Source organism: Petaurus breviceps, unplaced genomic scaffold (assembly GCF_028583685.1).
Source record: "Petaurus breviceps papuanus isolate PSGF00001 unplaced genomic scaffold, PetGlider_PUasm1.0 688, whole genome shotgun sequence".
NCBI lineage: Eukaryota > Metazoa > Chordata > Mammalia > Diprotodontia > Petauridae > Petaurus > Petaurus breviceps.
The window spans coordinates 11,567,110-11,583,037 of record NW_027186457.1 but is presented as its reverse complement, the minus strand read 5'-3'; the positions used below and the strand labels follow the sequence as shown (position 1 = coordinate 11,583,037).

The window sequence follows — 15,928 nt, the reverse complement described above, 5'->3', positions numbered from 1 at the left end:
TCTTTCTTTCTTTCTTTCTTTCTTTCTTTCTTTCTTTCTTTCTTTCTCTCTCTCTTTCTTTCTTTCTTCCTTTCCTTCCTTCTTTTTCTCTCTTATCCATCCATCCATCCATCCATCCATCCATCCATCCATCCATCCATCCATCCGTCCATCCGTCCGTCTGTCTGTCTGTATCTCTGTCTATCTTTCTGTATCTGTCTGTCTGTCTATCTATCTATCATCTACCTACCTTTCTTCACATCTTCACAGTAAGAGTTGTAGATAATGTAAGATAATGTCACACTTCTCTGTTGGTTACAAAAACCACATTGTTTAGTAGAACAAAGTGCAATTTGAAGGGCTTTTTTCTTTCTTTCTTTCTTTCTTTCTTTCTTTCTTTCTTTCTTTCTTTCTTTCTTTCTTCCTTCCTTCCTTCCTTCCTTCCTTCCTTCCTTCCTTCCTTCCTTCCTCCTTCCTTCCTTCCTTCCTTCCTCCTTCCTTCCTTCCTTCCTTCCTTCCTTCCTTCCTTCCTTCCTTCCTTCCTTCCTTCCTTCCTTCCTCCTCCTTCCTTCCTTCCTTCCTTCCTTCCTTCCTTCCTTCCTTCCTTCCTTCCTTTCTTTCTTTCTTTCTTTCTTTCTTTCTTTCTTTCTTTCTTTCTTTCTTTCTTTCTTTCTTTCTTTCTTTCTTTCTTTCTTTCTTTCTTTCTTTCTTTCTCCCCTTCCTTCTTTTTCTCTCTCTTTTCTTTCCATCTATCTATCTATCTATCTATCTATCTATCTATCTATCTATCTATCTATCATCTATCTATTTCTGGGGAAAGATCATGAAGCACAGTTAAATGCAGATACAAAATTTAGAAGGAAAGCAAATATTTTCAAAGCAGTGATTCGATAGACGGGCATTCTGGGATCAGATTCATTTTGCCATCTCTGTTCATCCCTTTCATTATTTTCTGTGGAACACCAAAAAATCTATTTTCTCTCAAGATCACTTGTAACATAGATAATGGCTAGAAGGAGCGGTTTGTTTGCAAGGAGCTGACCATCATGAAGTCACCACCAGCAGGCAGTTTGCACTGAACTAGTCTCATAGAAAAGACATAGTAATTTCTGCAGGGTCTGATTAGTTAAAGCGCTGCAGGCAGCACCCTCTTACATTCCTTGATAGTCTAAAGTTTTTTGAGCCATATAATCAATGTCAGGAGTCTAAATTACTTCCAAAAGACCAGAAAGTTTCTAAATGTGTAGGACATGACAAAACACTTCTTTGCATAGAGATTGCTTACTTCATATGGTGGCATCAGAAAGTTGTTCTGCCAAGGATTTCAATGAATCTTGGCTCTTTGCTTTCTCAACTTGAGTGCTTCCTGCCCACCTTCTCCCATTGAGCTTTTACATAATGTAACAAAGACCCTCCTTTGCATTGTTTAATGCTTTGTAGATGCCAATGTAACATATAGTCCATCCTTCTGTTAACTCTTACTCTCATGCCATAGCCAGCCCACCCTTTCCCAGTGCTACATGTCCTTATTTGCCACCTAGATTTCGTTTGAAATATGCTATGAGCCAGATGTAACGACTCTACACCTTGACATTGTCTTTTGGGCCATCTGTCATTCTGAATCTTCTGAGATCATTGTTTCCCATGATTAATAGCCATATAGCACTCCCAGGAGAATATTAGGGTATAAAAAACATGACCATTGGTGACAGGGAGCAGCATTGAGTCCCCCAAGGGGCAGTTTGGTCGCACAGTGGATAGAGTGCCAGGCCTGGAGCCAGGAAGACTCCTCTTCCTGAGTTCAAATCTGGCCTCAGATATTTACTAGCTGTATCACCCTGGGCAACTCACTTAACCCTGATTTCTCATCTGTAAAAGGAGCTGCAGAGGGGAAATGGCAAACTGTTGCAGTATCTTTGCCAAAAAGACCCCAAATGGGGTCATGAAGAGTCAGACAAATCTGAAATAACTCAACAACAACAACAAAAGTTCCCCAGATGCAATAAAGAGGCATAGTGAAGTGGATAGTTTGAGTCCTGACACAGACATTTACTGGCTATGTGACCTTGAGCAAGTCACTTAACATTTATGGGCTTTAGTTTTCTCCAGCTCTACATTTATAATCTTATCTCTTCTATTTTGGGTTTATCTCAAGAGATATGTACTCCTAGAGTTCTTCACAGACTGTGCCCCTTCATGGAGAAAAATCCTCCTTCAGAACTTACCAAGTTTATCCCATGGATAGTCTGCTTCTGAGTGTCAATATAATGGTGCACCCAATGAAGTCTTAGTTTCTGCAGTTTTAGGATCATTATCCATCTCCTTATAGAATGGAGTGACTTTATTGTTAAATTTTTATCTTCTTCTTGAATTAGTAAAATGTGTGGAATTAAAAAAAGAGAGATATGTAATCCCCCAAAAGGTAACTGAAAATACACCAGTGGTTGTTGACCTATGAATCCATTAATTCATCTCTTTAAACTTTTTTGGGGGTAAAAATTGTCTATGTATATATTGAAGGCATCTTTGTTGAAAATATGAAGAGGAATAGGAAGACTTCTGTAGATGAGTTTCTGCATAGCAGAATACATCTTCACAGTAAGAGTTGTAGGTGATGTAAGATCACGCTACACTTCTCTGTTGGTTACAAAAACCACTTTGTTTGTAGAACAAAGTGCAACTTGAAGGGCTGTTCTTTAACAACTTGTCTCCCATGTCTATGCCAGTTTTGTAGAAGATTCCTTGATAGATACAACCACAGAGATACCTTTTTTCAACTAGTGTATGAATATCAGTATCAAGTAAGGAATAAAGCAGAGGTATATTCTTGCCAATGGTGCTTGCCTGTGTTATGGAGGATGTTTTGCAGAAAGAGATTCCCAATGGACAGTGAAGTTCTCTGTATTTTGAGAATGGTATATGACATGAAGCCTCAGAACACTACAGGGATTCCTTAATAAAAGCCATGGCCACTCGGGAGAAATTGCTTATGTGATTCACACACGAAAAACCAAGTAGTTAAAGAATACATATTGTCCAGAATATGACATGCAGTTGGATGGGAAGCACATTAAGTTAGTCAATTGGCTCTTAGGCTCATAGAATAACTGGAAGGGATATTATACATTTTCTAGACCAAACTTCTCATTTTACAGATGAAGAAAAGTAAGACCCAAAAGAAATTATGTGATTTGCCCAAGGTCATGAAGATGCTTAAAGAAAAATATTTTTTTGTCTAAAAAACCAAGAGCTTTTGAAACTGAAGGGAAATAATTATAACTTATGGGAAAAGATTCTGGATAGGTCATGTAGTAAGGATGATAGAAAATAGATGAAGCTTTTAGCTAATGTATTGTAACTTTTTGGGATCAGAAAAGACCGATGGGTTCGAAAATAAAACTAGGCAAACCAGTGGTTTTGCTATTTGATAAAAGGAAAAATGAGGCATCATAGGATTATTGATATTGTGGTTAAGTGGAACTGTGCTTTCATTGTGGTGCATAAAGACAAACCCCTCGTAGGGTTATGACAAGTTGCACCAGTTATCCTTTTATGGGCTCATAGATTTAGTGCTAGAGGGGACCATAGAGCTTATCATAAAGTCCAACCTACTCATTTTACAGATGAAGAAACTGAGGCCCAGGGAGGCTAAGTGACTTTCCCAGAGTCACAGATGCTGATCATCAGAGGTGGGATTGGAACCCAGGTCCTCTGATTTATGGCCAGTGTTTGCTCTGTTATATCCTACTTGCCTGCTTCCTTCTTACTCAAGCACTCAAGCATGCCACCTGGTACCAGTTAACTCCTTTGGAGATGTGAAAGGATTAAAAGCTACCAACATTTTAGAATCATCTGTATGTTTTACTCTCCAAAGAAAGAACTCAAATAGAAACAAAATGCTTTTGTCTTTTGACACAAAAAAGAATTATGGGCAATCCATTATCTTTTTTCCTTTTTAAAAATAACTTCTAATTCACATTTTCAGGTTAGTATACCTGAGTCATGAGACCAAATTTTAGAGACAAAAGGAAAAGACACATCTGTTCGATGGCGAAAAGTTCATGGACTAAATTTCTGGAAAAAAAAGGACACGTTGCATCGTGTCAACTGTAAGATGTCACACCTTCACCTTAACTTGTACTCTGAGGCATTTGGAAAATGACTGACTAGGGTTTAAGAACAAAGAAAACGAGTCCCCCAAGACACTTGATTCCTTGCTGCTTCCCAGCTCAGCAACCCTCAGCTCATTAAAGGGAACAAAGCAAGTGGGGATGATGATATGCTAACTAGAAATGCATACCAGATAACAGAAAAGGACTCGGCCACTTGACAGAATTCCAGAGTGGAGAGAAGTGCAGGTGAAGGCCTCTCGCTGCCTTGGCATTAGTTATTGTTAATGATGACATTTTCCATTCTTAGAGCACCTTAGCATTTAGAAAGCACTTTCCTAATCCTCCTAGCAACCCAGAGAGGATTTTTTTTCATTCACTGGGTCTGGAGTCAGGAAGACTCCTCTCCCTGGCTGACCTCAGACACTTACTAGCTGTGTGACCCTGGGCAAGTCACTTCACCCTGTCTCCCTCAGTTTCCTCATCTGTAAAATGAGCTGGAGAAAAAAAATAAAATGGCAAACTGCTCCAGTATCTTTACCAAGAAAACCCCCAATTTAGCTCAGCAAGAGTCAGACATGACTGAAAGAACTGCATGAAAACCACAAAGTTTCAGTGTCTGTTCCAGAGCCAAGAATTCAGGTCTTCTGAATTGCGACCTGGCGCTCCTTCTACTTCAAAGCTCATACTGCCTTATTGTCCTTTGAATCAAGGAAGTTCTCCAGTGTCGTATCCAATGCCTTGCCACTTCCTTGGGGGTTAATAGATGCAGGGGTTCCATATGCTGACTGACAGGGATTGGGCCTATTGCTTTATAGTTTCCAATGAAACTAAGGAGAGCATCATTAGCAAAGAAGACATCGCCTATTAGTGAGAATCTGGACAAATAGGGCCAGGCTTCCAATTTACATGCATCTGGCTGCAACAGCTTGCATTCATAGTGCTTCTTTAATTTAATTAAGCTCTTGTAGCCTGAAATCATTCAACTTGTCTCTCATCGGCTTTCCCTTACCTTAGGTCTTCAAATTCTTTGGATCTAGCCCTGGTTTTGATCACGAGGATAGTAACAATAGGCAGCATTTATGTAGCACTTCGCATATATGATCTCATTTGATTTTCACATAGCACTGTGAAGTAACAACTGTTATTGTCCCCATTTTTATGTGAGAAACTGAGGCCAAGAATTGAAATGACGGGCCCAAGGCTTTATGGCTAGTAAGTGTCTGAGACAGGATTTGAACTTAGGTCTTCCTGATACCAAACCCAGTGCTCTATCCATGGTGCCGCCTAAAGCTTCTGGACTGCCTTCTGTCACTGATAGTTTCCAGCTAATTTCTTCAAATACCTAATTCTGCATAGCTGAACTTTATCCTCACTAGCATTTCCCCTTCACCCAATTCTCCCTGTTTCTGGACAAGTGAGATTTTGGTGTCATGGACCCAGTCTAGTCCCAATCCTCCCCCAACATTGGGATGTAGGAGGGCGGCTCAGTGTGGCAGAAAGGATGCAGGATTTGTGGTCACAGAACATGGACTTAAATTCTTGCTTGGCTGCTTACCAGCTGTATGGCCTCAGGCAGGTTATTTAGCTTCCTTGGGCCTCAGTTTCCCAATTTGTAAAACAAAGGAGTTGGATTAGATGATCTCTTAAACTTCTCCTGGCTCTAAATCTGTGATCCTGATCCTATGATCTCTGTGTCTTGGTTTTCTTATCTGTGAAATAAGGATTTTGGACTAAATGGTCTCTAATGCCCCTTTCATTCCTCTAGCTGTACTGTGTGCTTTGTCTGACTGCTTACATCATTCTCTTCAGGATGCATCAATATCAGTCAGGAGCATCTCAATCCCCTTGTAATCCACCCATCCATGTGACTCGATGCCCCCACTATATCTAGCAAGCTAGGACATCATTAAAAACCAACAAACAGGAGCTTATGTTCTATAATGTCACTGTTTTTTTCCCTTTGTAGAGAGCTAATCCATCACTCAATCAACCATCAAGCATTTATTAATCACCAACTATGTGCCAGGCCCTGGGCCAGGTGCTGGGCATGGACATTCAAAGGATGAAATGAGCATTTCAGTGAGAGACTGAGAGATTTATTTGCAATTTCAAGTTGTTGCAGCCTAGCAACAGTTGATGGTTTGTTCCAGTCGACTGCCGCTTGGCAGCTTCTTGGTTTGTAAGCTTAGGAAAAGAAATTGTTTCTTTCCTGATGAATATAGAACAAACAGGTGAACAGCATTGTCTGATGCAAGAAAAGACTCTTCAGAGCCCTGTTTCTTTTCCCTCAAGTTTCCTCAATGTGCTCAGGTGTTGTGCAAATTGGTCTTGGGTGTCATGTACAGGAAAGGGCTCAGTCTTCACTATTTTACCAGCTTCTGTTTCATTTGTGCTATGTTCATTTGCAAATGAAATTCTGACCCAAGAGCCAACAGCAATGGTGGACTTAAGCTGGAAAACAATTAAATATTTCCTTCTGGGGTTTGAATTTTTACATGAAAACGGAAAGGTTTTTTTTTTTTTTTGGTCTTTTTCAGATCTCTTTAATTATTTAGACTTTGTTGCATAGCATTCAGACATGCAAGGAAGAGGGAGATTCTAGACAACTGGCATTCCATTTGCAATCTGTAGCTTGTAACTCATTTGGCAGGAATTTGCAGCTCTGGTGAATAGCTCCCCACAGCTTTCATCTGAAATCAACCATTCTTTGCAAGGCCTGGGCCCAAGGACTAATGATAGTCATTCAACACAAATAATTCAGAAAGGCTAGTCTTATTGAAAGTCCCTCAGGAGCACTGTGTTGCCAAATTCACGATAAATTTGAATTTCATTGGAAGCCTTTTGTGCTTATGCAGGTGCTGAGAGAGACTGCAATCCCTACATATCATGCCTTCCTACAAAATTAAAATATTATTATCAATCCATATGACAATGGTAACCCTGCTTCACCGGAAATTGTCTGAGTTGAGTTTGTGGTTTGGCATATAGGTGTTGATTGATACTTAGTGCTTAACGTGATATGTGCGTCCATTTCTCGCCTCTAAAACACTGGGGTGGAACTAATTATTCAGAAGGTCTCCTCCCAGATACTTTTGGTTCCAGGTGTCTTTGGATAGTGACTGGTATGATTTGTCTGCACATATATAGATGGTGTCACTCCATGTGGAGGATGAGGGAGCTGCTTTCAAGGGAATTGTGACGATGTGAAAGAAAAACGTCTTGGTGAGCTTGGGGCAGGTATAGACATTCTGTATCTGGTTTCGGTCAATTAACCATGTGATGAAGAGGAGGCTCCTGGATTTATGGTGAAGTCATTCAAAAAGGCCTTTCAGATTTGATTTAGCACTCTTGAGAGAATTTGGCAACTAGGGAAAAGGAGGGGAGTCGACACTTGAGGGCTCCTCAACATCCTTTCATTCCAGAGTCCAGGTTTGCAGTTGACATAGCAATAATGCTTCAAAAGTAGAGAATGACTTTAAGGAGGGATCTCTGGGCCCCCCATCTAGTAACAGCTGAGACAAGGAATCATCCTGCTGTAATACAGCCTGTCTGCGAACTTGGTGAGAAAGGTACTATGTGAAAACTGAGCTCAATTGAACCTATCTTCCTCAGAGACTGAGGAGGAGGAAATGACTATTTTTATATTCTTGTTACATCTTTGAAGTAAATATCTTTTTGTAAAATAGAATTCGTGTTAAGCAGTCAAAGAGAAATGGGGCCTTAGTCATAGGCCCCAAACAAATGGTGGAACATCACAAGTGGGGGCTCGAGCCTCAAAGGGCAATGTAGCAGGCCTATATGTCCCTGAAAGGGTGGGGCCAGAATGTACAGTTTGTGTAACTTGTGCTATAAATTTGCACACATACTATAGCTAATTTCAAACAATGAACAAGTCAATAGATTTTGTTTGTGATGACATTTGTTGTGAATGTAACTTTTGAAGACTTTTACTCAAATCCCCTCATTTTACAGATGAGGGAAGTGAGAAATAGAGAAATTAAATGACTCGGCCATGGTCACACAGATAATAAGGATGAGAGATCCTTCAAATCATCTCTGGATTTAAAGCCAGGGTTTCTGATTCCAGGACCTGAGTTCTTCTCATTGTATCATACTGCTTAGATTATTAGACATGAAAGTAATGCCAGAAATTTTATAGTTAACCTTTCTCCCCTCCTCCAAACATACTTTACAGATGAAGAAACCATTCAGATCATTCCAAATATATAAAGAGAGGGACAGCTAGATGGCACAGTGAATAGAGCATCGGTCCTGGAGTCAGAAGGACCTGAGTTCAAATATGACCTCACATACCTGACACTTAACTAACTGTGTGACCTTGGGCAAGTCACTTAACCCCAATTGCCTTACTCTTCCCCCTCTAAAAAAATGTATGAGACCTGCCCAAGAACCCCCCACGCTGTTTTGGGATGGTAATGGCATTTTATGAAAAGAATGGAAACTAATATGAATGTGTCAATAACAATGTCATGTTTGGGTGTTTTTTTTAATTAGCTTGTTTTTCTAATGTGAAAAATTGACACTGTGTTTCAGGTTACACCGGTGAGCTTTGCCAGTCCATGGTGGATTACTGCATTTCAGAACCGTGCAAAAATGGAGCGACATGCATTTCAAATCTCAGTGGATTCAGCTGCCAGTGTCCAGAAGGTAAATAGCATCATTAATCAAACAATACTTTTTCTATTAACATTATAAACAATATTTAGAAGTAATGCTATTGAGTTTCCATTTATAAAGTGCTTTAAAAAATCATGGTTTTTGTTGTTGTTTTATACTTCTAATAGAAGGAGGTATAGCTTCCTGTCCATATGGTAGAAGAATTTGAGTTATGTTGGTCTTTTTGGCATTAAAAATACGCTAGTGAGGCCCTGTTATTTTAAAAATGCATTGAAAGTTATTTGGCACAAAAAATGGAACCAATTTAAATAAAAAGTTATTAATGGAGGGAATTCAGTGGATAAAAATTCCCTTAACTATTTTAAAAAATTTATCCACTTAAAAAAATCTAAATGTCAACTTTGTTGATTTCAGCTCTTTTCAGCTAATAAATTGATTATGAAGTCTCATCAAATTAGACTTATCTGATTGACTGCTGGCCCTCTCTAATTCCAGAACTGCTTTTCTCATTGAATATTTTTCTCCCTTTTCAGTTGTCTGTAGCGAGAAGTTATATCTGGAAAATCAGTTCTGTCAAGCCAGTGTTATTAATTGTGCATTTTTGAATTCTAAAGAAGTGTATTCTTTCCACTTCAATTTTGGATGGATTTACATTTTTTAAGTGCTTATTTATTCCTGATGTCTTCCAACAACTGTGCAATGTACACAATAAAGATAAAATAAAAACAATACATAATACGATATATAATATACTGTAACATAATATAGAATGTAAATTAAATTAAATTTAAAAATCCCCAAAACAAAATAACATATGTGCTATTGGCTTGGTGAAGTAACCTGTTGGCATGGTGAAGGAGCTTTCTCATATTAATTAGAAAGCAAGGCAGTGTTGTGGATGGTCTTGGGATCCAAAAGGCCTGACTTCAAGTCCTACTTCTGACATATACTTACTTCACTATATAATTGTGGTTAACTTTACTTAACCTCTCAGTGCCCCAGGCAACTCTTAATCAACAAGCACTTATTAAGCTCCTACTGTGTGCTGCAAACTGGAGAATACAAAGGGAAAAGTTAAAAAAGGAACAACTAAAACTAAAATACAATAGTTCCTGGCCCTTAGGAGCTTACATTCTAAAAGAGAAATAGGTATATGTCCCTTCTCACCTTTGCCTCTTAGAGTGTCTGGCTTCTTTCACATCTCACCTCAAACACCACCTTCTTCAGGTGTTTCCTAAGTCTCCCCACCCCGCTAGATCCCCATTTCCCACCAGAGCTAGTGGCTTTTCCCCAAGGTTATTTCCATATATACTCTATGTAAAGAATGTAGTTTTTTTTTGTTGTTTCAGTTTTGGTGCTCAGCAGGTTACCTGCTAAAGAATAGGGAAACGTTTTAACGTTTTATATTATATTATATTATATTATATTATATTATATTATATTATATTATATTATATTATATTATATTATATTATATTATATTATATTATATTATATTGTTATGTTATGTTATGTTATAGTATAGTATATTATAGTATAGTATATTATAGTATTGTATTAATGTATTGTATGAATATATTATATTAATATTATAAAATAATTATAAGAAAAACTTTTAGGGGCGGCTAGGTGATGCAGTGGACCTGAGTTCAAATGCGGCTGAAGACTCTTAACACAAAAACTAGCCATGTGACCTTGGGCAAGTCATTTAACCCAATTGCCCTCCAAAAAGCAAAAAAAAAAAAAAAGAAAAAAACAAGAAAAACAAGAAAAACTTTTCAGAGAGTTGGGCTATTTGGAATTGAATTAGATGTTTGAGGGGACTGTATTTTCTTCTTCTATCATAACAATATAATTCTTATAATATTTTTCTCTAGATGTCTTTAAAGATGGAATATATGTTGTCTGTCCAGCATAGTTTAGGGGTAGACATGACTGAAGAGGGGAAGAGAGAAGGAAAGAAAAGAACCACATATGGTTTCTCAAAATTTTTTTCCAGACCAATAATTATATAATAATAACAACTCATGTTCAAATGAATGGTGCTTTAAGGTTTACAGAATGCTTTCCTTATAATAGTCTTGCAAGGTAAAAGAGGCAAATTTTACAAATGTGTAATTTGCAGAAGGGGCCAGAGATGAGTTGATTCCATAAAATACATGACCAAGCTCTCTTTTGAGACTTCTCTCTAGAATTTGGATTATCAATACACTTAAAGAAAGATTCATATAGATGAAAAGATTGGTGATGAATTGTTAAAATGTTAAAAATGAATTGTTAAAAATTTTTACTTAAAAGAGTGACTTAGGTGGAGGATTTGAGGCAATAGTTTATTTAGAACTCCTTAGTTTTGCTTAGCTAAAAATTTTTTTAATGATAATATAGTTAGTATGTAATTATATATAACACATGTGTTTATATATGTATATGTGTGTATATGCATATATGTACATTTACACACATATATGTATATATATATATCCTTTAAGAAGTACATTTTCCACTGCTGGTCTAATAAAATATCAATCAACAGCTTTAAATATAAATTTACATCCACTTTTTTGTTTTCCACAAAGCAGTTACTTTACTTTGATATGTGACTCCCTTCCCAACAAAGGAAACAAAATCCTGAATATCTGGTTTCTCTCTTGGCTTGAGTGAGCTTTAGAAGCGAAGAGCCTTCGGAGTTGGAAGGGTTTCAGGGATCTCTAACAGTTGTAATAGAGGTTAAGCCAATGGAGTGACTTTGGGCAAGTCACTAAATATCTTTCAGCCTCATTTTCCTCATCTGTCAAATGAAGGATTTGAGTTGGATAATCTCTCAGGCCGTTTTAGGTTTCTCTCATGCCACGATCTCATCATCCTATGAAGACTTCCTAGCTGGCCTACAGCAGGATACCTGGGGAAGTCCTAAAATTGACTTGCCCTTGCCAGGCATTCCCTAGACTGGGAGCTAGCATGAGATTTAAAAATACCTGCTGAGAGAGTATAAATTGCTCTAGTCATACTCTGAGGACCTGATGATTCTTTTTCTCAAAAACCTTGGTGCCACCTCACCCTTCCCAATAATGACAAGTCTATTCTCCAAGCTTATCATAAAATAAATTAATCTCAGGAACAAATTAGACATTATTTTCTAGTGATAACACATCAAGGATCACAGACTACTACTAATTTTTTTTGTTGGAAAATTACTATAATGATTGAAAATGTTTCATAGTAAGATACTTAATTTTTATTTTTAATGAAACTTTCTTCTAGTCAGTCACAGCTTGTGTCTGTAGTACATAGTAGGTGTTTAATAAATACCTTTTGATTGATCGTAAGCATGGGCTATGCCTTTAAATAAAAGTTTTAATTGGAAGATAAATTCTTTTTGATACCAATATATTTCTGATGGTGATATATGGAAGTCATTCAATACCTATCTCTGAAGAGCTGAATTTGAAAATCATCTAACCTAAAGGGCAATGGAAAACTATCTGTTGGGCGTTGGAGTATTGCATTAATTCCACAGAATAATCATAATTGATAATAACAAAATGACTAATGTGGCACTTACTGTGTGTCAGGGATTGGGAAGCAGGTCCCAATTTTACAGATAAGGCAATTGAGGTAAAGGAAGGGGAAGTAACTTGACTATGGTCACACAGTTAGTATATAGCAGAGCTAGGATTCAGATCTGGGTCCTCTGGGCCTTAATCCCATGTTCTTTTTAAGACACCATATGCTGCTTTCTCATTTCAAAATATGAATTTGCAAATATCAGTCAGTAAGTAAGCCAACAAGGGCCTACCAAGTATTTATTATATACCAAGCGCTGGACTAAATTCTGGGACTATGAGGGAAGACCGAAAAAAAAATGGCAATTGATCTCTAAATGACTTTTTAAAAATAATCTGAAACCTTATTTTCCTCTTTTTATTGTAAATACAATGAGATGCATTTTTCACGAACCTTTAAAGGGGCCCTTAAAGCTGTTGAAAGTAGGTTTTCAATCTGGACATTACTTAGCTTGTCTCATTGAGGCCCCTTTTAAAGTCAATAAACCCAATTCGCTTCTGTCAGAAGGGAAAGTTAGGTAGGCTTCTTCTAGTGATGAGGACTGGAAATGAAGGTATTGCCCATTTCCATGCCGCTCCACCATTTCCGTTCATCCTAATCTCTATCTGGCCACTGGACCCAGATGGCTCCAGAGGAGAAAGTGAGACTGGTGACTTTGTACAGTTCTCCCCCCAAGTAACCCAATTCACTTGCACATCGTGGCATCACCTCCCTGATATCACAGTCCCCTTTGAGAATGAAGGACAAACAGCTTATTATTCTTTATCTTCATCCTTTTTTTGAGTCTGGGTGTCTCCTACAAAGATTCAGTTGCCTCCAGACCTTCACTCTCTTTAACCGTAAGCCCATTCCCAAAGGTCCAAATTCATGTTCATATAAAAAGACAAACATATTTTGGGGAGGAAGAAAACGAATGTTTAGACTTCTCAGAGTTAAGAGGGAATCCCACAACAAGAGGATAGAGTATTTGTTCCAGAGACTGTTGGTCCCTAGGACATTGCTGAATAATCTGTTCAACCTTTCCCAAAAGATAGGAAAAGAGACTCACCCTTTATGGGTCCTTTTATGACCTCTAACTTGTAACTTATATTCTGCCTTCTATCTGATAGGGAATGCACTCTAAGCATAGAATTTGTTATGTTGTGGGGTTCAGTATCTATCCTGATCCCACTTCTCTTTCTCCTGCCTTTGGGGTTCTTTCTTAACTTTGGAAGACTTCTCAATGAAAAGTGAACCTTCAGAATCTATTCAGGGGATAAAGAATGCAAAGTTACTATAAGAAAACTTTCAGTTCATGGTCATAAGGATATGGGAGAAATTGAATTAGAAAAAAAATTTAAACGTGTTTGCTGTTTTTTGAGTTGATATGGGTAATATGATTTTCTGGAAGATCTTTGAAGTCCTTGTTTTTTTTTTTTTAAACTAGGGGCATTTTAATTTGGAACATATAATTATGCATGCATACTCTGATTATCTATTAGAATTTGAAAGAGTGTATGAAATGCAGATTCTAGAAACGAGTGAACTTGACCTCATCTCCTACAATTTTCATCCAGTCTTGTTTTTCTTTGAAGTATCACATTGCCTAAACTTAGATGGAATAAAATGAAAAAAATTATCTGTAGCAGAACATTGCTATTCATTCCAAAGGTGACATTTGTTTTCACATCTAATTACATTCCTGACACAAATGTGTCCCACAAAAGTGCATGATAATAAGAAATTAGTGTTGAGGATTAGAGATTCATAATCCACCTTGAGAAAATGTTGTCTCATGTGAAATGTTTTTGGGAAAATGTCATATAAAGAGGCTTTTCCCTTTAGAAATGAATAAAGCATTCATTAGTCACTTACTGTGTGCAAAGTACTGTGCTTAGTGCTGGGGAGACATATAGATGGATAAGGTGCCCCTGCTTTCATGGAGGTCTCATTTTAATGGGGGAGGCAATGGGAGGTTTCAGCTGCAAATGAGCTGGAGAGGTCCCACGGTTCTTGGGATGCAGCGGCAAAGCAGAGGGTGATGCCTTTTCTTTGATGTCTTTTTCACTTGATAAAATCACATCAGTCTCCAATGCTGAACCATTTGACAGTGCTAAGGACTTGGGTGCTATGAGTTTTCTTTTCTAAGTTTTTGATGGCTGTGGCTGTGGCCGTAGCCCTTATAAGGGCAATTGCCAGGCTGCATCTCCCAATGCTGACTTTACCAGCAAGGATTCGGATACTCTAGATTTTGTATCATCCTAGTTGGATGAATGAATGAATGAATATTCCTGAAGCATTTGCAATGTATCAGGCACTGCTCCAAGTCCTTTGTTTTACTTAGAATCTGTCATCATTAAAGTATGGCACCCAGGTGGATGGAAATGGTTGTAAATGCCAGACCCAATCAGAATTCTCACTTTTCCGTGGCAGAAATGCCATTTTGGTATGAAGCAGCCAGAAGACATATAATATGAAGCCCCGTCAGGCACACGTGGAACCACTGTGCAGTGAAAAGAACGCTCAATTTGGGAACACAGGATCTGGGTTTGAATTCCTCTACTGCCAAATACTACCGACGTGACACTGGGAATTTACCTCATTGTAATGACTGTCAGTTTTCTCATCTATAAAATGGTTGTGTTGGACTAGATGACCTTAAGGTATCTCTTAGTTGTATGTTCACGACTTTAAAAAAAATAGCTAGCTAGCATTTATATAGTGCTTTAAGATTTGCAAAGCAGTTCACAGAAATCTCATTTTATCCTTCAACAGCCCTTGGAGGAGGGGGACTATCATTATGCCCATTTTACAGGTGAGGACATTGAAAGCAGGCAGCATTTACAGTGACTTGTCCAGGGTCACACAGCTAGTTAGTGTCAGAGGCCAGATTTAATTTCAGGACTTCCTAATTTGAGGTCCAGAGCTCTGTTCACAACAATAGCCAGCTGACCTCACCCAAATAACTGCTTGTTAAACTGGCAGATACATCATTTAGTTTGATAAAGCAGAAGAAAAAACAATCCAGAATATACCTACTCATTAGTATTATAAGAAAGCGTCATCTGCACAGTGGCTCTAACCATTGGGGAAGATCAGCTTTTGATTCCTTGTGTCAAAAATGAGTAATGAAAGGCAACCCCTCCCCTCTTAAAAATGCTCGTACATTAGCATTCCAGATGCTTTTGACACTTTCAGCTGAACACACACTGGGGGCCCATGATATCCTTAAATGAACCATTCATTGGGTGGAAATGGTATGAATTCTGAGAAAACACACACATTCCAAACAATAGTGATGACTCAGAGTCATGGAGTGCTCAAGACTGCATTTGTTGTCTGAATATATTTGTCATCTAAAGTGATGGTGGCAGCAGCATCTTACAGCGTGGATGCATGAACATATTTCCCTCCTTCTCTGTCATATTCAGGAAATGTCCAATCATGTATTTAGTGGTTTTCTTTTCCATTAAAGATTTTTTTATATACTTATATGGATACTACTACTACCACCACCATCACCACTACTACTACTACTACTGCTACCACTACCACTACCACCACCACCATTCCTCCTCCTCCTCCTAACACTACTACTACCACCACCACCACCAACCACTACTACTACTACCACCACCACCACCAACTACTACTAC

At 38.2% G+C, this 15,928-nt stretch overlaps 1 protein-coding gene across 1 annotated transcript in view; it reads left to right on the top strand.

Annotated features, from left to right (window-relative positions):
• DNER (delta/notch like EGF repeat containing) overlaps positions 1–15,928 on the top strand; it is a 356,232-nt gene that overhangs the window by 243,770 nt on the left and 96,534 nt on the right. Inside the window, exon 7 of the mRNA XM_069104612.1 lies at positions 8,646–8,759. Coding sequence (XP_068960713.1) covers positions 8,646–8,759 — 114 coding nt within the window. The remainder of the gene's footprint in view (positions 1–8,645; positions 8,760–15,928) is intronic.